The sequence below is a fragment of the Musa acuminata genome, chromosome BXJ1-5, assembly GCF_036884655.1.
Source record: "Musa acuminata AAA Group cultivar baxijiao chromosome BXJ1-5, Cavendish_Baxijiao_AAA, whole genome shotgun sequence".
NCBI lineage: Eukaryota > Viridiplantae > Streptophyta > Magnoliopsida > Zingiberales > Musaceae > Musa > Musa acuminata.
Genome location: NC_088331.1, coordinates 44,837,429 through 44,860,437, shown reverse-complemented (window position 1 = coordinate 44,860,437; position 23,009 = coordinate 44,837,429). Strand labels below are relative to the sequence as shown.

Genomic DNA, 23,009 nt, shown 5'->3' with positions numbered 1-23,009 from the left:
AGCTTATTTGGTGAATCATAACAATGAAACAGAAAGACAAAAGCTGAATCTGATCTTTTTTTTCTTTTTGGTATGTAGTAAGCTTGCATGAATTCTTTGCCAATACTTTGGTTCTGGTTCTACTCCATGAATTTATGAATTTTTTGTTTTTTTGATTCTTTCTCTCTGTTAAGATCGACTGATTGCCAATGCTTCTATTGCCCTTCGAGGAATTGCACATTGTGATCTGCCTTGCCCAATTCATGATCCAGTAAGCAAAGCTTCCCAGTTCAGAAAGATGCACTCTGTTTTTCCAGTGTTCTTGCTGAGTTAATGCCTCAACCACAGCTTTCTTCTGTTTGCTGGTCTTTCTGTATCTGCACAAAGAGATCAAGTTAAGAAGAAGGAATACAAAGTTTGGATTGCAGTTAGCTCAGAAGCTTCATTGTTCTTCAGAAATGTCACAAGACCTCAAGTATGTCTTTTACATGTAGCACTTGAACCATTGATTGGATCAACCTACTACTCTTTTCCCCCTCTCATGCAATGCACACTGCTTTCTTGTTCCAAAAAAGCATACAACAATCCAAACCATGAAAAGCTCAACAATCATCATCACATCTCTGCATAAATGATACATCACATTGTAAACCACAAAAATTAAAGCTTTTTTTTATTGATATCCAACTCTGTTCCACACCAAGATAGCATCATTTGATTATTACTCCAAACTCATTGTGGTAGACACAGCAAACCACCCAGAGTTCTTATTCACATAAGCATATACTAATAGTAGCCTGGCCGGCTGCTTTGCCAAAAAAGACCAACAGGCAAACAGGAATATAACACCTTTCTCATAATCTCCCCTTCTCATCTTTCCCTCCCTTCTCCACCAGCACCTCACGTTCTGAGAAGACTCCTCCTTTGCCATCCTTTACTGCATTCTCCAAAGTAACTCCTTCCCAGTGATGCAGGATGGACCTTGGTGACTCTGCCGTCGCAGTGGAAGCAGCGAAGGTCTGGTAGACCAACAGTCCATCACCGGGAAGCTCCTGCTCCACCATGTCATTGCAAGCATATCCATGCAGATCAACCTTCTTCGCCCATGTGGCAGCCAGCCCACGTCCTCCGAAGATGGTGACTGCAACGGTGAACTCAGAAGGGCCGAAGCACCTGAGGACTCTTTCGACCAGGTCGTGATAGTTCAAGGAGTAAGGGTTGAACCCCATGGCTTCGTAGCTCGCGTAGCTGAAACCATCCTCAGGTGTCACATGGATTGTAGAGAGTGCTGGACCGTGAATCCCGTTCATGGAGTATCCACAGGGCTCGAAATCAAAGTCGCATATTTCCATCTCAGGAATGATGTCGGAGATCCCAGAGAGCTTTGTCATCTCGTTCGCAGAAGAATTATTGCCATCAACTGAGTTCTTGAAGAAGATCGATGCGCGTTCAGCGTCCAGCCCGGTCATACACATCTCCAGAGTAACCAAAGGCAGCTCAGGTTTCTGGGTAGCATAGTATATATGCCATTTCCGGTTCGGCATCGATGGATCACCAATCACATAAGCTTTACCGCCGGACTTGAGGCTGCCAAAGAAGCCATTCAGGACAGAGACTTCCTCAGAGAAGCTGCGGTGCGGAGATGGCTGCGCGCCGGGGAAAATGAAGGTCCCACGAGAGTACTTTGCAGAGAGAACAGAGAGCGAGAGGTCTGCAGCAAGATCAAGGATTCTGGGAATGGAAAGGAGGAGCTTTGTCGTCCCACAGGTCTTGAGAATGATCTTGTAGGGGTACACAAAGAGGCTCGACTCAGAGAGGACATACGAATCGAAGTCCTTGTTCGACAGTTGAGACACGATGGTGCACCGTGCCAAATCAAGAATAGAATCGATCTGCGCACGCGAGATGGCGCGCAGTCCACGACCCTGGGGGTCGACAAAGATGGGCGCCTCAGAGAAGGTAATCTCCAGGCGCTTCTCGTACCCCTCGAACCCAATTGGCGAAACAGGGGGAGGGTGCAGGGAACCACCCATCGAGAATGTCATCGGGTGAGTGCAAGAACTACAGAGAGGGTTGATGGAGAAGCGAGTGGGAGACAAGACGAGAGATTGAGAGAGGTTTGATTATCAGAAAGCAGCTAGCCAGAGATAGGTAAACAGCTCGAGGAACAAAAAACAAAAGCACGGGAAATCCTACTCTACCGAAGGGGACATCTGAGGAGATATCAGGATGGCTTCCTCACGCACTGCGAAAGATCGAAATGATGAGAACAAGAAAATTGTCTGAATTGACATGGACACAGCTAAAACTAAGCAAAGATTCAATCTTTTTCTCTTACGTTGGAGTAAGCAGCAGACTGGAACTTCTCGATTCCACCGTGCGGTCGGATGTCTTCAATGCTGTAGCCGAGGGGAGCTTCGTACTGTAATGAACTACTACTACTGCTAGACTTCTTCTTCCCACCCTTAGACTCCATTAATTCATCCACACTTCTGCAAAAAGATAAGACTAACAACGCAATGAGAATCAAAACCAAAATCGATATGCACGAGAAGAAAAATAATGTTTTGATGTTGGCTAGAGAATCGAGAAATCTTTAAACACGATTGCGAAGAGTAGGAAAGCAGGATACATCAAGAAGCAAAAAAGATCAAAGAATAGATCAACAAATGACCAAAAAAATCAATCTATGGCGAAGCACCAAAAGACAAAAGAGAGGAAGAACAGGATCCGCCAAAAACACAAAAGATTGAAGATAAATACGAACGAACAAGAACCGTTCAAACTTACAAACTGGGAGCCAACAACACCGGCCGGAAGCGAGAAAACCAAGAACCTGACTAAAGAAAAAGTTTCAGACACAAAATAAAGGAAAATCACAAAGAAACCAAACAAAATATAGAAAATTAGGGATAGAAACGAACGCCGGTCATATTTAATTCCCGAAAAGAAATAGGAAGATCGAAAGAAACAAACGTGGTCTTTTTTTGTCGCAAGAAAACATACGATCTAGAGGCGAGAAGGGTCTGCGGCTCGCCGGCGATCTGTTCTTCGCAAAAGATTCGCCTCTAAGATGTGTGGTGAAAGAGCAACACGGAGGAGGGCAGGACAGAGACAAGAGAAACGCAAAGGAAGCGGCGCCGAGAGGTGGGTGAGGAGAAAGAGGGAGAGGCAGAGGGGCTTTAAATAGCAGATAGGAGGGGGAAACGCCGAAGGAATCGGTAAATTCCCGGTGTTGGGTGCGTGAGAATTAGGGCCAGCTGTGACCGCCCCCCGTCTTTTCCTGATCTGTCACAACCACCTCTCTTTTCGCACCCGTTGTTTGTGTTCCCATCTCAGGTATCAGCCACGAGTGTCGCGGGCCCCGCTTTTGGGACTTAAATCTCGGCAGGGTAATAAAACGGGTGCCAAAAAATACTCTTCCCGAATCTGGTAGGAGCGCTAGTTTTTCTACTCATCGGTAAACACGCCAACCCACGTCTCTGAGTTGGCAACAAATGGGTCCCGCTTGCGGGACCAAAGATTAGCCAATGATAGGCATGGTGAGTTTTAAATGGCTGGAGAAGTTATGCTTGTGACGTACGATACCCATTTCGCGTCAGCTCTGACTCATGAGATAAAGAGCAAAAAGAGAACGACGCTTCGACACGCTCATTAACCCACCCGTTTTCGTACTCGCCTCGTTAATGGACTTTTAGCGACGTTCACATTGTGGGTCCCAAGTCTGCTTATTGATAGACCGACGGGTTCCGAGATCAATGGTAGACGGTTTAGAAGGTTCCGGCAGCCGCTTCAGATGACCAAGGTAGAAAAGGGACACGCGAATTCCGAGGTGAACGCGTTTCCCAGGTGTAATGATTATCCATAATCTTCGTATGTATTGTATCATCGAAAGCATGAAGAAAGGAGATTAGCAAACAAATAGTGAGATTATGACTTTAATCATCGAGATAATTGGGTCAAACATTCGCGGGTTTCTGAGATCCATGAATTGCCGCTTTGATTCACGGCCTCCAATTCGGCCACATCACGGGCGATTGGATCCGCACGAAATCGACCGCTTTCCTCGGGAATCGGATCGAATTATTTTTGGCTCCCTGGCCGGATTCTGGTGGCAGTCGTGCTCCGCGAACGTACATACTCCTGCAGTGGTCCACGGGAGTCCACGTGGCACCAAAAGCCCTGCGTCCACAGACCAATAGATGGGCGTGGGTCCCACGGATTCGCGGGCTGTGATTGGTGTGGCTTGGTGGACTGCGCTTTGACTTTGACATGCCATGGTGGATTGATGTAGCAGATTAGGATACATGTGTAATCTCCTAACGTGTTTCTGATGTTGAAGAATAGTACAGCGTTCAGTTAATTACTTTCTTATTCTAAATGTATTAATTAGGCACAATTGTATATTTATGTCCATAAAAAATTAGTGAATTTTATATTTTACCTCTTTTAAGTTTATGTTTAACAAAAGTATATCTTATGTAGTATCTATCTAAGCCCATAATAACTTGAAACTTAGAATGATATAATAATATTGTGTATAAAGAAGATGTGTTAGTCAAGTTCCATGCATCAAATATATATTTTTTTAATTATAGATCAATAGATCAGTTAAAAAATAAAAAAGATATTTTGATAACATCATAATGCTTACGATATTCTTTTTCTTACACCAGTGTATCTTACGTAAATAAATATTTTATTCATGTCGGATGCTTTCGAATATTTTTATCTAAGACAAATATATCATATGAAAATGAATGATTTGATCATATTGAATATTTATTTTATTTATCAGATTGATTATGAAAATGAATGATTAATTATGGGTGGATATATCAGTTTAAAAAAAGAGGAGATATTTTGATAACATTGGAATGCATAGGATATTTTTTTCTTACATCAGTGTATCTTACGTAAATAAATATTTTATTCACGTTGGATGCTTTGAAATATTTTTTTTCTAAGATAAATATATTACATAAAAATGAATGATTTGATCATATTAGACGTTTATGTTATTTATCTTAGACAGATTGATTGTGTCGGATGCTTCAAATCTAAAATTTATAAATAAACTTTAAAATTATCTAATAAATCAATTCCTTCTAAGATACAATGAGATTACAATGCAGAGCACTGAAGAGAAAGAACAAAAATAAAAGAAAGACTGAAATAGATAGAAAAGGATGGAAATTGAATGATTTAATGTTTTTTTAGATTTATTGATCCATAAACTAAACTAAACCAATATACTTGTCATCCAAAAGTATCTTTGTTATATTTGATTATTAATTAATATATTTTTTTGTAATTTTATAAGGACATGAATCTAATCTTTAAACTTTCAAATTATTTCATATGGAGAAGAATGTTTAGGCCACACACAAATTCACATTGTACTTATTAGTGTTAAAGTTTATCATCAATCTATGTCATGAAATTGAGTTAATCTGGCCTACTTCCTAAAAATTTTCATATATTGAGAACTCATCCTTCAAAATAATTCTCTTTAGGTAAGTCTGTCACTTGCAAAGTTAGCATTGAGGCCTACAAAGTTAGCATTGAGGATATACTTATGCAATCACTTCGAAACTCAAGTTAATTTGAGATCTTAATCGAGGTTTGAAATAAAATTTTAAATCTAGAATTATACCTAAATAAAGACACCTATATATATATATATATATATATATAGTGATAAATAATAATATTTATAAAATAAAAAAAAATTCTAAAGAATAAATATGTTTCACCATAGTGGCTCACTTAGCCATTAAAACAAGAAACAACTAAGGAAAAGAATATTAACATTCTTAGACCATATGATATGGATTGTTGTGATGAATAAGACCCGATCCTACTATATCTACGTAAGTTATAGTCAACATTAGGATCCATTTTGGACTCATCTAAATGATATTATAATCAAATATTCATAATCTTTTATTAGTCTAATTTATGCCTCAAACATGAGCTTGATTCAGTCTAACATGGTGGGTGAGAAGATGATGCTACGTCAACATATTTTATGGACCTTTGAACTCGTTAGATTCGAGATTGGTGATATTAAAATTGAACATCTTGATAAGTCTCACGCACCTACTTCATCAATGTAATTGATCATATACATATAAGTCTTATTTTATTATATACTTTTGTTGTTTTATTTTAAGATATAATTCAAATTTATTCAATGATCAACTTTTTTTTGTCGGAACTCATCTAAATATTTTAAAAAATTATTGAAGGTAGAAATTATTTAAATTATCAATGAATTAATTCAATCAAAATTATACGATGTCAAAAACCATAATTATAGGTTCCCAATAGCATGATGATCTTTGTTCATAGGTTTAATTATGGCTATAGTTATAAATCACAAGGATATATAAGTAAAAAATAATATGTAAAAATACCTTTTTATTGTAGTGACTTATTTTTTTACGCAATCTAAATTTATTGTTAGCATTCTAAATATACCTTTGGTCAACTAGTTATCCAAAAATATTTTTATTGTTCTTCGACTTAGAAAGAATCTTGATTTATGATTTAATTTAGTATGTATGGTAATAAAAAATTCTTACATAAATTGATTCAATAAACAAAATTTTAATGGTTGAAGCAAATTCTGCATAATTTCTTTAAAGCTTTATACTAAGTGTTAAAGTGAGGGCGAATAACTATACAGTGATAAGCTTACTCCTTCATGTCTATGAGGATCATATTAAGGTTAAAAGAATATATTTTTATTTATAATAATAAAATTATATATTGATCATCTTCAAATCCTATATTGATAGGATCCCGATGCATTAGGTTTGCTATTTTCTTTTCAATTAAATGGCAAGTAAAATTTGATTTCTTTTCGATTAGATGATTTATCAATTGATACATCATAATCAATTTACACAAGAATTGCTGGAGTTTTCCAAGCCATGAAAAAAAACCCTAAAGTGAAATGTTTGTCTTTAATTAGTTTCAGTTACATTGTGTATATTGGAGGCCATAATAGGAATATATATATATATATATATATTATAGCATCAACATCACATTGATCCCAAGCATCTTCTTTCAAGTTGTCAAAAGGACATTCCAAAAGATCATTGGTGATAAAGCCTATTTACTCTATATGATTCCTTGCAATTGTCACCCTACTCTCTCTATGCCTTGGATACTTTGTCATTAGGCATAGGCAAAGAAAAAATGGCAAGTGGTCCTCTTGTTGATTTGCTTTCCCTACAAAAACATAAGAGGAAGATGATGTCCTCCTAATCTTATATCTTTTATTCATCATGATTGACATATTGTTTTGGGAACATGTGAGATGAGAGTTGGATCCATTTGTATGCATCTACAGGAGTGATGTGGATGTCCACCAGCTATCCATAATTAGAGAGAGTTGAATTTTATTTTTGTCTTCATTTTATGTCTTTGATTGAACTTTTATCAGCTATCCATAATTAGATTTTGGATGTGTGTGTGCTCTTTCAAGTTTAAGCTTTTTAGATTGATGATAATATAATTAATAGTTTATCAACTCATCTCAACTTCTCAAATTCACGCCATAGACTTATCGAACATGATAATAGAGAGAGAGAGAGAGAGAGAGAGAGAGAGAAATAAGAAGGTGCAACAACATTAAAGAGGAAATGGAAGCTTGCACCAACAATGAGTCATCTCTCTCATCATGTATGTATATGTACTTGTTTTTGTTGTTTCAACCTCTATCACCTTTTTCCTCTTAATTAATAGAATTTTTTTAATATTTACTTCTGTAATATATTTGGATCTATGAATAAGGTTAAAACTTAGTCAGAAAAATAGACAAAGCAAAAAGTATATATATATATATATATATGGGTGTGTGTGTTGACATCTTTTCCACGTGTCATCATCCTATGTTGACAGTAATTATATATGAATGTCTTAATTGTAACATATGAAAAAGTGAGACTAATTATTAGTTAGACGCTTTTTAATATTTTAATTTTTAGATTTAAAAGATTTATATTAAAATTGATACGATCGATTTGATCGATAGAAGATATAATATGTGAAAGCACATATATGAAATATATAAAAATAATTAATAAAAATATAATTTCAATGATGGTGGCAGACGATTACATCGTGGATAGCTCTTGTGGTGGTGGTTGATGACAACGATGCAGTGATCGACTTTCCCGATGTTTATCCAAACATTAATAACAAAAAGGAAAAGAAGACAATGATAAGACACTTGACTCCTCTTACTCCTTTAGTATTGACACAGATCCTGCATGAGGCATTAGAGGAGGCAGAGTGACACGGTATCGATGCAGATGCCTCACTTGTCTCCTCTCTTCTCATCATCGATGATGCTGGTGCCTCATTTATTTCCTCTCTTCTCCTCCCATAGTGATGCAAATATAGAGCAACACATAGGAGAAAGAAGAGATAGAGTGGTGCAACAATGACACAGATGTATCACTTCTCTTCCTCCTCCGACATCGACACAGATGGCTTACTGCTTTATCTCCTCTTTTTTCTCATCGTTGATATTTAGACCAATATCGATAAAATCAATCATTGTGTCGTTATTGCTGACCACAACAATCATTTACGATGCCATCATTCGACACAATTATTAATATTATATTTTTTATCTATTATTTTTAATATTATTTATACACATATTATATTTTCATCAGTTAAGTTGACAGTGATTTCAAACCTTAATGATTCAGTATCTAATCATTACAACCCAATTAAGTCGAACCTTAATGATTCAGTATCTAATCGAAGTCAAATACATGACAACTCAGCATATACAAAGAACTGCCACTACTCGTCGCACCATTGTTCGAACTCATGTGGGTCCCACTGCTGATCCAATCACTATGTGGGTGCCATGCTGGGTAGGTTAAACAACTAATAATTTGGGGAAGCATCGCTCTACAATATAATAGGATGGATTCAATAAATTGTGGAAAACATATATATAATAATAATAACAAAGAAAAAAACATATTTGCCTTCTGATTATTTTTTAATTATTATTTTAACACTTCATGCAGCGAAATGCGACACGACATTTTAATTGTGATATGTTTTTTCCAATGAGCATAAATTGATCGTGACAGTTTCGCGTAGCTCACGCGCAGTCTTTACGAACTAAGTTCACGCGCCGAGGCGGAGTGACAACTATTATCTCAACAGTATTCTTGGCGTAATCTGAAGGCGTATGAATTGCTGGTACGGGTACGCAGCCGAAGACAGCCCGTTCAGCCCACAGACTCGCGACCATAGTCGTGGTGATGACCGACCCCGGAACTCCTCCCGCTCTTGCGCTCCTCACGGTTTCCTCTTCTCTCGTCTCCGCCGCAAGCTATCGAGCTACCTCGTCCCGACCTAATTGTTTCCTCGGTCTCCATCGGGGTTAATGGCGGCTAGGCGAAGAGCCCTACTCTCCTTCTTGTCCTCCGGCGACCGAATCATGGTGACGAGCTCATGGACCGTCATTTTCTTCTTGTCCAGTCTTTATTCCGGGCTCATTCTGTCCTTCCTCTCGTCTTGTCTTGCAGGAGTCGGTCCTCTCAATCAGTTCTTGTCGCCCGGGATGGCATGCAGGTTAGTGTTCCGATCTTGTTCCGCCTGTTTTGCCTCCTCGATTGGTCCTGCTGGTCCGGCTGGAAGGGGGTTCCTTGGATTAATCGTAGGGTTTTTGTTGTTAGGGTTTAAGGTCGGAGGATCTCTGCGGAGGTTTGGTAGCTCGATGGCTCCGGATGTGGAAGCCGACCATCATAAATGTTCACTCGACATGATCAAATTCGAGGATGAAATCGAGAAGATCCAGCATGAGTATGAGGCGGCAAAGCGGAGCTTTCTTAACATTCCCGTCGCGCTCAAGGAAATGCCTAAGATGAACCCGGAAGGTATGCATGCCTCTCTGTGTGTCTATCTATCAAGATTTTTGGTTTGGAAAATGAAATCTTTGGGACTTATCTCGCGTTCATTCTTTGGATTGCAGGTATCTACGTGAATAGGAACGTTAGGTTGGATGATATACAAGTCTATGGTTTTGATTATGACTACACATTGGCTCATTACTCGGAACACTTGCAAAGTTTGATCTATGACCTTGCAAAAAAGCATCTTGTTAATGAGGTTAGTTGTCAATGGAGTTTTGTATCTGCGGTAGTTGGGTGAGCTGACCTTAGATTTTATTGGATGTGGGTCTCAGCTTCGGTATCCTGAAAGTTGCTTGCAATTTGAGTACGATCCAGCCTTTCCTATCAGGGGCCTGTGCTATGACAGACTCAGAGGATGTCTTCTGAAGCTTGATTTCTTTGGGTCCATTGAGCCAGATGGATGCTTTTTTGGACGCCACAAGGTGACCTCTTTGCCATTTATCGGTATATAAGCCTTATTCTACAGAGTTTGGGATATTCATTTTGGCTTTATTCATGCCAGATGATCTACACAATCTTGCGGTTATTAGACCCCTTGAATGATGCATGAATACTTTCTAAATTGGTTACTTATTTCTGAAGCTTTTTGGTATTGCAAACACATGAAGAAAAGATTTAAGAAAATAATTGTTGCCTCCAGGCAAATTAGATATGATTAACTTGGTATAATACACATTAGGTAGCAGCTTGTAATCAGGATGACCTTTTGTTTTATATTCTGTCGAATTATGTTGATCCACTACTTGTATGTCTATGGACCAATAATGTCCAGTTGTTTGCTGAAATACGGACAGATCTCACTGTGATTTTGTTTTAATGAATTTGGCAGTACTGTTAGCCTATGATGACATCTGATTATCCTGATTTCAAAATTATTTTATGCAATATTTCCAGGAAATTATATAATATTAATGAGAGACATCAGTCTTGCTAGATTCTTAGTAATAAACAATTAAGCATACTCTGATTGGTATAACATGTTCTTTAGTTGACAGATATGGCAATGACAAGCGAGGAAAAGATTACGATTTTACTTTTGTTTGCTATAATGCTAACTTTTCTAAGAGGAAGAAGTGAAGAACCAATTTCAATTATTAGGTTACGGGTGCTTGTTTAGCAGAACTAGAACCTCAGTCTATGGTTTTCCATCAGACAAAAAATTAAGTAATAAGAAAGAACATGGATCTGGGTTGATTTGTCAAAATGCTGAACCAAGTTATTTTATAGTGTTAAGTGAGCTACTAAGACATTCTTGTATGAAGAGAATGATGTAGGTATTAGCATTTGCATCTAAAATTTTAAGCATTTTCTTTTGGCAAAGATGAAGACAGGGAAAATATTTAATAGAGTGCTATGCTAAACCATTATATCTTTTGATTTGTTAGCATACACCTCTTCTTAGATCAGCCGCTGCTACTCAGAAATTTATGAAAACTATGGACTGAATTAGAGTTTTGATCTTTCTTCTTAATTATACAACATCAAATAGAAAATAATAGCACAAAAATATTGCTAAGCTTGTTAATATAATTTTTGAAATTCAATTAGGATAAGTTAAAGATATGGAGATAACAGCTATAAGAGAAGTGCAGGAAACTTTTGGCCAAAAAGACTGAAAAGTGCATTTGATTTAAATTAGGATTTAGGAGAAACTTAGACTACAGTTTTTAACTTCTGAAGATGTATGCATTTGATCATTTATAAATTCACTAGTGATTTAAGGTGCATCAGAGCTCGATGATAATAATTACATAAATAATCAGACCATGCTGGACAAGGTGGTGGAAGTTTTCCTGTCAGGAAATCAAATTTGTCCTGACTTATAGGTATATACTAGAGAAAGATACAGAGAGATCCATGCATGCAAAATTCAATCACTCAAAAGACTTTAGCTACCTAGATACTTGCATTATCTGTGTTCATTATGTATTCTCCTTTTAGGTTAAAGACAACTTGGTGTTCACAGTTCACAAGGTTCAAAAGGGAAATATATAATGAAAGGGGTGCAAGTGACCCTCTCATATAGGTGATTGTGGAAAACTGAAGAAACAAAAGTAGGGAGAGATACAGGTTGCTAACCAAGAATAAAGGGGACCCTAAATGTCCCACAGTTGCTGTGTTGTTCGGTAAGTGCATGTATGAACATGGTTGTGTTTGTATGTCTAATAATTATATGTATCATATCTGTTGATAAATATGTATATCATAAAAAGAAAAATAGCCTTCATGTTGATACATTGTCACAACTCATAATATGAAGTGTTGTGATGCTATGCTTAATATTTTCCTTTACATGGCAGTAAACTTTTTCTACTATTTGAAAAATCCAATGTGTTACTTGTTTCACCTTAATTGCAATAAGATTACTTGCCACTTGCAATGTCAGCCTATTTCTTATGGTTGTTCATCAGCTTAGCTTGGAGAAGATAAAGGACATGTATGGCACTCGTCATATTGGTCGAGCTCAAGCACGTGTGCTTGTTGGTCTGATGGATTTTTTCTGTTTTAGTGAGGTAAATTGAGTTTCATGTGGCATTCCTATCTCATATTAGTGCAGACTTCTGTTTGCTGTATGACATGGTCTTACATGCCTGTTAGGTTCTGGTGTTTATTTTCCTCAAATCTTCTTCCCCTTTCTTTCTTCTATCTGAATCTTTTGTCTTTGTAAGCTTTTGTACTCAAGTGAGTTATTACACACAGGAAGAAACACCTCTATATGGTTTCATTGTTCCGTTTCCAGAAAAAAATACAATTAATAAGTGGTGCCAATTGTAACTTATTCATATTATTTTCCAGTTTGGTTTCATTTCTGTTGATTCATACTGAAGTGTGTCAACAAGGTCAATTGCAATAATTTAATGTTGATATACTGTAACTTGGTACTGAGGTGTTAATGATCATACACGTCATGTAGGAGGAAAAAAAGGAACTATTCTTTATAATGTTTTAGTAACATTTAACATGTTATTTGATGTTCATAATAAGGATCATGCTGCCTTGCATTGTGCATCTTTTTCCAAATTATGGTTTCACAAAATTATTGTAAGCTCAACTTATATGAATAATTATGAATTTATATTTCTTTTGTGCTAAGGAGACCTATCCTATGGATGTTGTAATTAGAAGATGTGAGACAAGTAGTATTAGTGTTGTGAAGAAGGGTAGGCCTAAAGAGGATGTTACTAGAATAAATAAAAATTATTTAAATGTTCTTTGTTAACTAGGAATATTGCTTTCTATAAAATTCCATGGTAGTAAAAGATCCATGTAGCTAACCCCAAATAGTTGGGAGTTGGGACATTATAGTTTGTTGTTGTTTTTCTTTCCTTCCAATAATCATCTTTGGACATGCATTTCTGCAGAATCTCCAGTACACATATTACTTGTATTATCTCCTATCTTCAAACTCCTATAGTTCTTTTTGTCATTCCATTGTGTGATGCTGTCCTGAATAATTTAAAGATATATGATATACTTTTTTCTATACTTTCCATTGTGCGATACTGTTTAAAGATATATCAGAATATCAGATATACTTCCGTATATTGTTGGCTTGAGTAATTTGATCCAAAATTGTAGTTTTAGCAGAACACTCCATATCAATCTTATGGTATGTGTCATCAACATTGTTTGGAAATACACCATGATGTCACAAATATTCCGATGGACAAAAGGGAGATAAAAGGGTAAAGGTTGTAAGGAAATAAAAATGTCAAAGAGAATTGATCTCTTTATCTGTCAGTGGAGAGTGGATGACTGGAAGCTAGAAGACTTGCAGTTGGCTGAAGTGCCAAATTGTGGATCACACCTATGGGTTCCTCTGCAAACTACCCCTCTTTCTTCATGGCATGTGATATTAAGTATCGATTATGTCATCAGACTATGGAAATTTAATATAGCTGGGATGAATCGACCGGTTTAGTGATTGGACTGGTTCATCATAACAAAATTGGTTATAATTCAATATATGTGTACACACACACACATATATATGTATATATGTATATGTATGTGTGTGTGTATGTGTATGTGTATGTGTATGTATATGTATATGTACATGTATATATATATATGTATACACACACATACACATATTAAGTATTGATTATGTCATCAGACTATCAAAATTTAATATAGCTGGGATGAATTGGCCAGTTTAGTGATTGGACTGGTTCATCGTAACAAAATTGGTCATAATTTAATCTGAACACTATGTTTTAACTTGAACTTGATGGGAGTTATTCTCAGTAACCCTGAGGGCAGCATAATCAACTTAAGCAACTATTTCTTCTGGTTGTGCATATTAATGAACGTCAACGAATGATTAAGCTAGCTGACCATAGGATCTCATGAAACTCAATTTAACACATGCACTTATGATAGTATGTTTTTAGTGATTTATTTGGTCATTGTTTTCAGAAAATCAGGATCGGCCAATGTGGGCCAAAATCAGCTCCATTGATCAGAGAATTGGCTGGAAATAAGCCAGAATGCTCTGGCACTCCAAACCTATTCTGGTCAATTTGTCCATGAATTTTGCTTCTGGCATCATCTGTATGTCAGAAAATGAAAAACTATGGAAGCTTGAAGAGGAGGAAGAAATACTAAGTGGGTGGAAATTGGAGGAGGATGGGAAATAGCAGAAGAGGAAGGGTTAGAGTGACGGAGTGGCAGGAGCAAGAGGGAGAGGGGGAAGAGTGGAATAGGAAGCTGATTTCTAACCTTTATTGGATCATCGCTACCTGATGGCTGTCTGATAATACCTCGAGCTGCTAGACTGCATTTGGTGCTGCTCAATAGCATGTTGCACCACCTGATCATGCTGCTCGGCACGCCACCTGACTACCGCTTGACCCACTACGGACACTTTGTTAGGTTCAGGTTAAAATTTAAGAGGGGATCACAAGAATATGTCATAAGTTGACAATTAAGTCAAATTATAAAAGTGATAACACTTAGAGTGACATATTCTGAAGTATGTTTTAGATTTGGATGGATATTTAATAACCTATGTCAAGATTCAGCAACTTAATTTATTCTAAGAAACTGCAAGGACATCCTTTTACGGTTAAGATGTTATGTACATTGTCCTCTAAACATTAACTTATTTTCCCGAGGATAACCTGAGTCATGTCTTCTTTTCTCTGAGTTTAGCATCTATGTGCAAGCCTGCATCTTCTCGGGTTTGACTGTATAAATATGCCATCAACTTTCCATAATTCTGAGGCATGTCCTTACAAGAGATCTCCCTAGTTCAATTTTCAGTTAATAATTAACCAAAGAAAATATAACTATTTCTTCAGTCTTCTGGTTCTGCGTTCACTATCTTCCAATAAGAGCAACAGCTTCTTTTAGCATGCAGAATATTATGACCCCTTCATTGATGAAGAGCATATCTGAGATCATGCTTCTCCAAGTCTCCTTTTGGCTCAGTTAGAAAATAAATGAGCACTACATTCTTTGATTCATGCCAAACTACTTATTAGTTTAAATTGTTTGTCTTGATGTCGAATGGTCATTACATGTCTTTGTGCCACTTGTCAGATTCTTTCATTCTGTTTCTTATTTTTTAAGTTGATAATTGTTTTCTTGATGCATAGGTGTCTATCTTGTATGAATTTATCTTTTTTAATGATTGTAGGCATGCCTAGTTTCAGATATCATACAGCATTGTAGACGCCAAGTTTCTGTTTCTATTTTTTGAAGATTAAAATTGTTCTTTTGACATGTAGGTGTCTACCATGTATGATATTTGCTTCTCTTCTACTGTTGCAGGTATGCCTAATTGCAGATATCATACAGCATTTTGTAGATGCCAAGTTAGAATTTGATGCTTCCAATGTCTATGAAGACATAAGCCAAGCAATTCAGCATGTACATAGAAGTGGCTTGCTTCACAAAGGGATTCTTTCTGATCCTACAAAGTACCTACTAAAAAATGTAAGCAGAACAGTCCATCGGTCTTTATAGTTTTTCTAGTTAATATTTGCTTATTTGGCCTTAAATGAGAAGTTTCTGAATATCATGTTATAGCATAAGTACTTAGACTGAACCCAGTATCAAAATTTGCTCGATATGTTTCTGATACAAGTTAACAACATAAAATCACATGCTTGTTTTCTACAGAGTCAAGTGTTAGGCCTTCTAAAGAAGCTGAAAGCAAAGGGAAAGAAACTTTTTCTACTAACCAATTCTCCATACTATTTTGTGGATGGGGGCATGCGTTTCATGCTAGAGGTGATATTTCCAAAATTTAGTTATTTCTATGTCTTGTGTTCAATAGTAAAGAGATATTCATGCTTAACTAGGTGTCAATCACACAATGTATGTTTAAATTGTGATGGATTAACACTTTAACATGTGTATTTCCTTCACTCAGCTTTACTCTTCTTTCTTACTATGCTGTGAATCTCTTTCTACTATGTCCACACATTTTACAGTCTTTAAGAATAAATAACTGATTTCCTTTCATCAAAAGTAGTGATTCATGTTCTGATCTTATGGTAAATAGCATTTAGAAGAAGAGTCTACAATGTTTCTCATAGTTCAGTAGTACATTCATCATTTGATGTTGCTTAAGCTCATGCAAACAGAAATCAATTACTGAAATATTATTTGGACATATGATATAGTACATAATTGGTTACTGTGAGCTAACTTGATTTCTATTTTCAAGTAAGAAATATGTCCCGCAAAATGCACAGCTTGCAATTTTTCTCACGATAGGATTATTGGCTGTTTTTCACCACTAAAACATGTGATGTTGTGTGTGTGTGTGTGTGTGTGTATTTTAATTATGTGGAATATCAGAACAATGTCAGATCCCAATTATTGGCTGTTTTTCACCACTAAAACATGTGATGTTGTGTGTGTGTGTGTGTGGAATATCAGAACAATGTCAGGTCCCAATTAACTGGTGTTGGTTTCATGCATCTTTTCCACATTGAGCTTTGTTTAGGGCAATATTTCTTGTCAAATTAAGAGCCAATATTTCTTGTCAAATTAAGAGCCATTTTTCTTTTTGCTTTTATAATAAAGCTTGTTTTGTACCTCCTCCCACATAAGTAATACAAATTTATCCACTCATCAAACTGGTTCATCTGTATCCCCACTATGGATGTGTTTGTACAACCTTAATCAATCTTTGTTAAATTTTCTTTCATTGGAATTGCCACTATCATTTGAGAATATAAATCATGACACGACACATCTGCAGATACTTGTCTCGGTGACGCCTACATCAAGGTTATCATATTATTTTAGGATCTTCATGATGTTATTGTTAACTCACAATTTTGTTGAGGTAAGGCTGTGTACATCTGTAGTGTAGGATGTATACAACCTTGCTTGCAGTAATGGTATACATGTTTGAACCATGGAGACAACCACATTCATGGACATTTTGTGTGTCAATTCTTATTCATATGCCTTCCTGTGGATAATTGTAAAGGACAAGGGGAAACAGTACCAGAACTAAAAAAACTATTAAAATTTTACAGCTTGATTCATTGTCTTAAATTTTTACTATAAACGTAAATAATTTTGTTATTTTACCAAAACAATATTATCTTTTTTGTAAATAAATATGAAGCATTTTTAAGTTTACATGTTTAATATTTTGAAAAAAATAATCCCTAGTTATTCTGTTTGTTTTAATTTTCTCTCGAAATTTATCTTTTGGCTGATCGTCATCCCTTTGATCCCATCTGCCCAATCTAGGTGATCGCACTTCCTGACATTAGTTCAATATTTATCTTGTGGGATCGTGATCTACGCTCAGTGCATCCTAATATTCCTAGTTCTATTGTTGTTAATTTATTGTTTCACAAATATTTTCATGTATTTAACCAACTTCCCTTATGTTCAGTGGGAAGTTCTGTTTCTTGTTCTTATTTAATTTTGCTACCTTATTTAATAGGACAATAGTGGTGAGAGAAATTCTTGGAGGGAACTTTTTGATGTTGTGATTGCTCAGGCTAATAAGCCACACTTCTACACATCTGAGCATCCGTTCCGGTAAATTCCTATTACGCTTTTATCATTTAATTAAATATAAGCTTTGTGTCATCATTTATGGTTTTTTCTATCATTTATGTTACAAGAAATATTAGTTAAGAAATTGGCTTAATTAATTCTAATTAGTATTGAGGGACCTTAATTAATGTTTCACTTTATAAAGTGAAAATATTCCTGGAGGCTTTTGTTAATGCTTCACTTGATGAAGAAAAAATTTGTTTGCATTTTGAAATTTTTGGGGACTCTATGCATCTTCTTTCAGCTACTTCAGATTGCTGATTGCTTTCTGTCCAACTATGTTATTTGTTGCTTCTGTTGTATGTGCAAGTTGAATATGTTCAATTCTAGCATCATAACCACAAGCAACCATTTTCAAGATTTAGAATAAAAACATAAATTACTACTGTTGTTTTGTGTTCCATTTGTTTCTAATTACTTGTGTTCATATAGATGCTATGATATAGAGAAGGATACTCTGGCTTTTACAGCTGTGGGAAAATTTCTCCCTAGCCAAGTCTATTATCATGGTTGCCTCAAATCATTTCTACAAATTACAAAGTGGAAAGGACCTGAGGTATATAATCTTTTTTTTTTCTTTTATTGAATTTTTCTTAAATAAGTATTTTTTTTCATTGTCCTGATAAAACCAGAATGGAGTCAACATTATTTTGTGTTTGTATTATTGTTCTCTCTGTGATGTGCATACTTGAAATATTTGCATGTTGATATAGTCAATTTGTTTGTTTCAATCTTGTGCTTTTACATATGTCAATGTAAAAATTGTTTGGTCATCATTTGCCTGTGGTTCTGTACATGTCAATGTATACGAGTTCATCACTAGTTTAAATAATTGACCTATGTTCCAGGTGTGTGACAATTGAAGCCAAGTGAAGCATGTTCTGAAACACTATAAGCCAAAAATCTCCATCAGCATTTAGTATTGCACAGATCAGCTGTAAATTTGAATTTGTTATATTGTTTGTTAATGTTCATTGGACATGGAACATGACTAATCAGAAAAAAAGGCATGTAGCACCAGCACTAGGAAGTTTTATAACGTTCTGCCTCATTTTTCATTTTTGGTTTTAAAAACTTTTAGGATTTTACAAATTCAAAATGAATGGCTTGGTAGCTAGAATTTTAAAGTGCACTCCAAAGTCAGTGATGAATCACTTGACAAACTCCTGTTCAAATTATCACAAGGAAACATCTGCCCGGTGTGCCTTAAGCATGGTTCTTTATATCTCGGTGACATTCTTGTTTGTTGATTTTATATGTTTTTTCACCTTATAAGATTCTTATGTTTTATATTTAGGTAATATATTTTGGTGATCACTTGTTTAGTGACTTGAGGGGGCCTTCACAAGCTGGTTGGCGAACTGCTGCAATCATTCATGAACTCGAGGTAGCATTTTGATACACTATTATCTAATAGTTCTGGGAATCATTTAATTCGCTCGGTGCAGAAAAAAGTTAACATTATGTAGATAATTATAATTATGTTGTATTTATTTTACTTATTTGATATTTATGTATTACCTGCATTATTCATGATTGTTATAAAACATCTTTTGTAACATTAATCAAGATATTTAGTCATCGGTAATCAAGGTTTTAAGATATGGGTCCTGTATCAGCTTTGGTGATCTACCAGATTAGTACAGTACCAGTGTAGTAGGTGGTATACCAACCGTTGCATCCGGTACCAACCAAGACAAAATATAATAAACAAATACAGAATGGTACCAGATATGGTCCACACATTGTTGGTTATTGGTTCTGATCAACTAAATGATAAGTGATGATACTGATCATAATTAGAATCTGTGTTGATATCTGTAGACTGGTTTTGATAGTAAACTACAATTTTAGTTTCCAACTTCAGTTCTTGGTGTTTCATATCTAAATTGAGTTGTTTTATGAAGTTGATTTCATCCTTGCAGAGTGAGATAAAGATCCTAAATGATGAGAGCTACCGGTTTCAACAGGTGAAAAGATTCTACTAAATCTCATATTCACTCATCAATTTGTGTGTTTGTTGATAGTTTAATGAACTTAATTTTTAGTGCTTCTTGATGTTGCTCTACACGGCACAACTTTCATAGATAATGAACACAATTTAGTACTTTTACCTGCCAACTGGTGAGAGTGATCGATGGCGCCTCAATCACGGAACAGGAGCTTCAATATGCTCGTCACTTTAGATGTTTACTTGAGAATTACAGAATGTTCTCAAGTTTTACCTCAAACAGAGGCGGTCTTTGTTGATAGCACTTTAGATGTTTACAGGAGGATTACAGAATGTTCTCAATTTTTACCTCATCAAACAGAGACAATCTTTGTTGGTAACAATTTGGCTTTTCATACACCTTCTAAGGTGGCCTTGCATGATTATTCTCCAAATTATGCTACAAACTTGATTCTTTTGTAGAATTATATTGTTATGCATCCAAGTGGCTTTCCAAGGTCGGTAATTAGATGCATCAATAATGCTGGAATCACATGCATCAATAATGCATCAATATATATATATATATATATATATATATATATATATATATATATATATATATATATGAAAAGAAAGACCATCTAAAATAATTTGCTATATTTAAAAAAAAATCAATATTTGTGGGCCTCTTGCTTCGCTTGGGCGAGTGCCTAACGTCTTGGGCGTTTTGGCATATTAGCGTTATTTAACTTCCAGCGTCTTTTGGCTATATTATATGTATCTGAATGAACGATTTTGTTTCTGGATATTTTTTATAACGTAATTTTGTAATAGCAAATCTACTGTAAGTACAATGAGTATTGTCTTCTACTTGAGCCACCAAAACATATACTTTTCATAATCCAACTATGTTATCTCATTCAGGCAAAATTCCACATTATTGAGGAGTTACTCAGCAAACTTTATGCCACAGTGGTTAGCACAGAGAGAGGACCAGCTTACCGCAAACTGGCAGATGAACTTAATGTGGAAAGGCGACATTGTCGATCTACAATGCGGAGTATGTTCAATAGTTTCTTCGGTGCAACATTCCTCACTGACACTGGTCATGAGTCAGCATTTTCCTACCACATCCATCAATATGCAGATGTATATACAAGTAAGCCTGAGAATTTCCTATCGCATTCTCTCGACGAATGGCTTCATGTGCCGTATGATATAAAGATCATGCCGCATCATGTGAAGGTAACGAACAGTGTCACACTTCACTGAGCTTTCCTTTGTAGGTGAAGTTCTTCTCAATTGGTTGTACAACTAGTGGTGTTTTTGATGTCTTGCAGGTGCCATCAAGTTTATGCAAAATGCAGTAGCAATTGGTGTCTCATCGTACAAGGAAACCTGAAGTGCGCATCGGAGAGAATCGTCGTACTCAAATCTCCACTGTAACATGTGTTGCTAGCACAGGTGTTGAAAACTCATCTGCTAAAATTGCAGCTGGGAGTAAGTCATTCCTCAGCCAGTAGGGTCTCCTTTCTTTAGAACTTGCAGAGCTTTTTTCCCATGCTACAAGCTAGTTAAGAAATCTGCATGTTCAATAATTGTTACTTTCTGGATGTGAACTATCATCGCATCGGACTCCGACGTTATTTCTAATAAAAACACAAAGCTGTGACTCTCAGCACTTTGATGTAGCAGCGGAGTGGTTATGACATCGCTGAAGGTTGGTGCCAAATAATGATGTGTTCATCATGGTGGAATGAGGCTATTAGAGTCAAACCACTATAGTGGATAGTGGACTGTGATCATCTGTAACCAATTTCAAGTTGATCATAGCACATTAATTACAAGCTTTAGGAAATGTTTGCTACGGTCCTTTGCTGACATTACTTTTTATCCATGGCTTTCATAATTTTTCGGTTGATTTTGTATCGTGATAAAATTTGCATCATTTAACTGCATGACCGAAAAAAGTACGGTAGTCATATGTTTTTATGATTTAAGTTAATTTTAAATGATTTCCAAGTCCAACTTAAGTATATATGAGCATATGTGGTTTCAACTTGAACCGGTGGTTCCAAGCCCTGATTCCGGCAGAACCGGTGGTTCCGAGTTTGTCAAATTTGGAACCGGATCATGTGGTTTCAACTTAGATTCATATTTCAATTTTGAATCAAAACAATCTATTTTAATTTTTTAAAATGGTTATTTATTAGTTATGGGAAGAAATGGATTCATCATTTAGAGAGGCATTTGATGGTTTAATTTTTCTTTATGGTCAGTTTAGAATCAAATTGAAACTGTAGGGTTTTTGGAAAAATATTGTTGATGATTTTGTTAGCACGATACGATCCTAGTCGTCTTCTCTAGAGTTATTACTTACATAAAGATCAAAGCAGGGATAAACTTTTTTGAGTTGGTCGGTTAAATTAATACTGAAATCTTTTTTTTTTCTATCTATGAGTTCTTTATATCTTGTGTGTTTTTATATATGACCTTGAGAAGATAAAATATCTAATATAGATTTCACAGGAGAGGTAGTTTGTAATCGACCTAAGCTGCCATCTGGACTCTTAGGAGTATTCATAAGGGAGGTAGTTCGTAATCGTTCCGAGCTATCCCTTGGAACTCTTAGGAGTACTATTAATATTTCGTAAGAGAGGTGGTTTGGTAATCGACCCAAGTTACCACTTGAACATTTAATCACATGAGCAAATGGGTGCCAGATCATTTGAACATGTAATCGACCCAGTGTTTGCATAACGGGCAGTATATATTACGATGAGTATCTTTCATTGTTGTTCAAAAGAATATATTTTATTTGATCTACAAGCGTCCCATCGTCGAATCCATAATATCAATGAGAATCCTTCTCCTCTTTCCCTTTACTTTCACGGGAATCAATTGTTAGAACTTAATTTTGGTTTGATTTAAAACTATGAAACCATTGATCAGATTTGATCTCTGTTTATAACTGGTTTGATTTTAATTCTTAATCGGTCTGAATTGATCTTTGATTTACTAATCGGTGAACTCAACAAAAGAAGAAGCAGAAGCCAAATTATGCACTCATAAATTTATTTATTTTAATAAAAATAAATTTATATTAA

General features: G+C 35.9%; 2 protein-coding genes and 1 long non-coding RNA gene across 3 annotated transcripts; 1 reads left to right on the top strand and 2 right to left on the bottom strand.

Moving 5' to 3' along the window:
- Window positions 1-635: 635 nt before the first annotated feature.
- On the bottom strand, window positions 636-2,206 carry LOC135674508 (S-adenosylmethionine decarboxylase proenzyme-like). The gene has a single exon (XM_065184432.1). The coding sequence runs from the start codon at window positions 2,022-2,024 to the stop codon at window positions 834-836; it is 1,191 nt and encodes a 396-aa protein (XP_065040504.1). The 5' UTR covers window positions 2,025-2,206; the 3' UTR covers window positions 636-833.
- Window positions 2,207-2,402: 196 nt separating this feature from the next.
- On the bottom strand, window positions 2,403-3,268 carry LOC135674509 (uncharacterized). The gene is made up of 2 exons (XR_010513640.1): window positions 2,986-3,268; window positions 2,403-2,471 (listed from the first exon to the last, which is right to left on the bottom strand). It is a non-coding gene; the product is annotated as an uncharacterized LOC135674509 (long non-coding RNA).
- A 5,991-nt stretch (window positions 3,269-9,259) lies between these two features.
- LOC103985357 (uncharacterized) lies at window positions 9,260-21,593 on the top strand. Its single transcript, XM_065184431.1, has 14 exons — window positions 9,260-9,463; window positions 9,549-9,594; window positions 9,699-9,899; window positions 9,995-10,131; window positions 10,208-10,357; window positions 12,347-12,448; window positions 15,711-15,875; window positions 16,062-16,172; window positions 17,854-17,951; window positions 18,402-18,525; window positions 19,267-19,356; window positions 19,895-19,939; window positions 20,827-21,147; window positions 21,243-21,593. The coding sequence occupies exons 1-14, from the start codon at window positions 9,407-9,409 to the stop codon at window positions 21,270-21,272; spliced, it is 1,677 nt and encodes a 558-aa protein (XP_065040503.1). The 5' UTR covers window positions 9,260-9,406; the 3' UTR covers window positions 21,273-21,593.
- The last annotated feature ends 1,416 nt before the right edge of the window (window positions 21,594-23,009 follow it).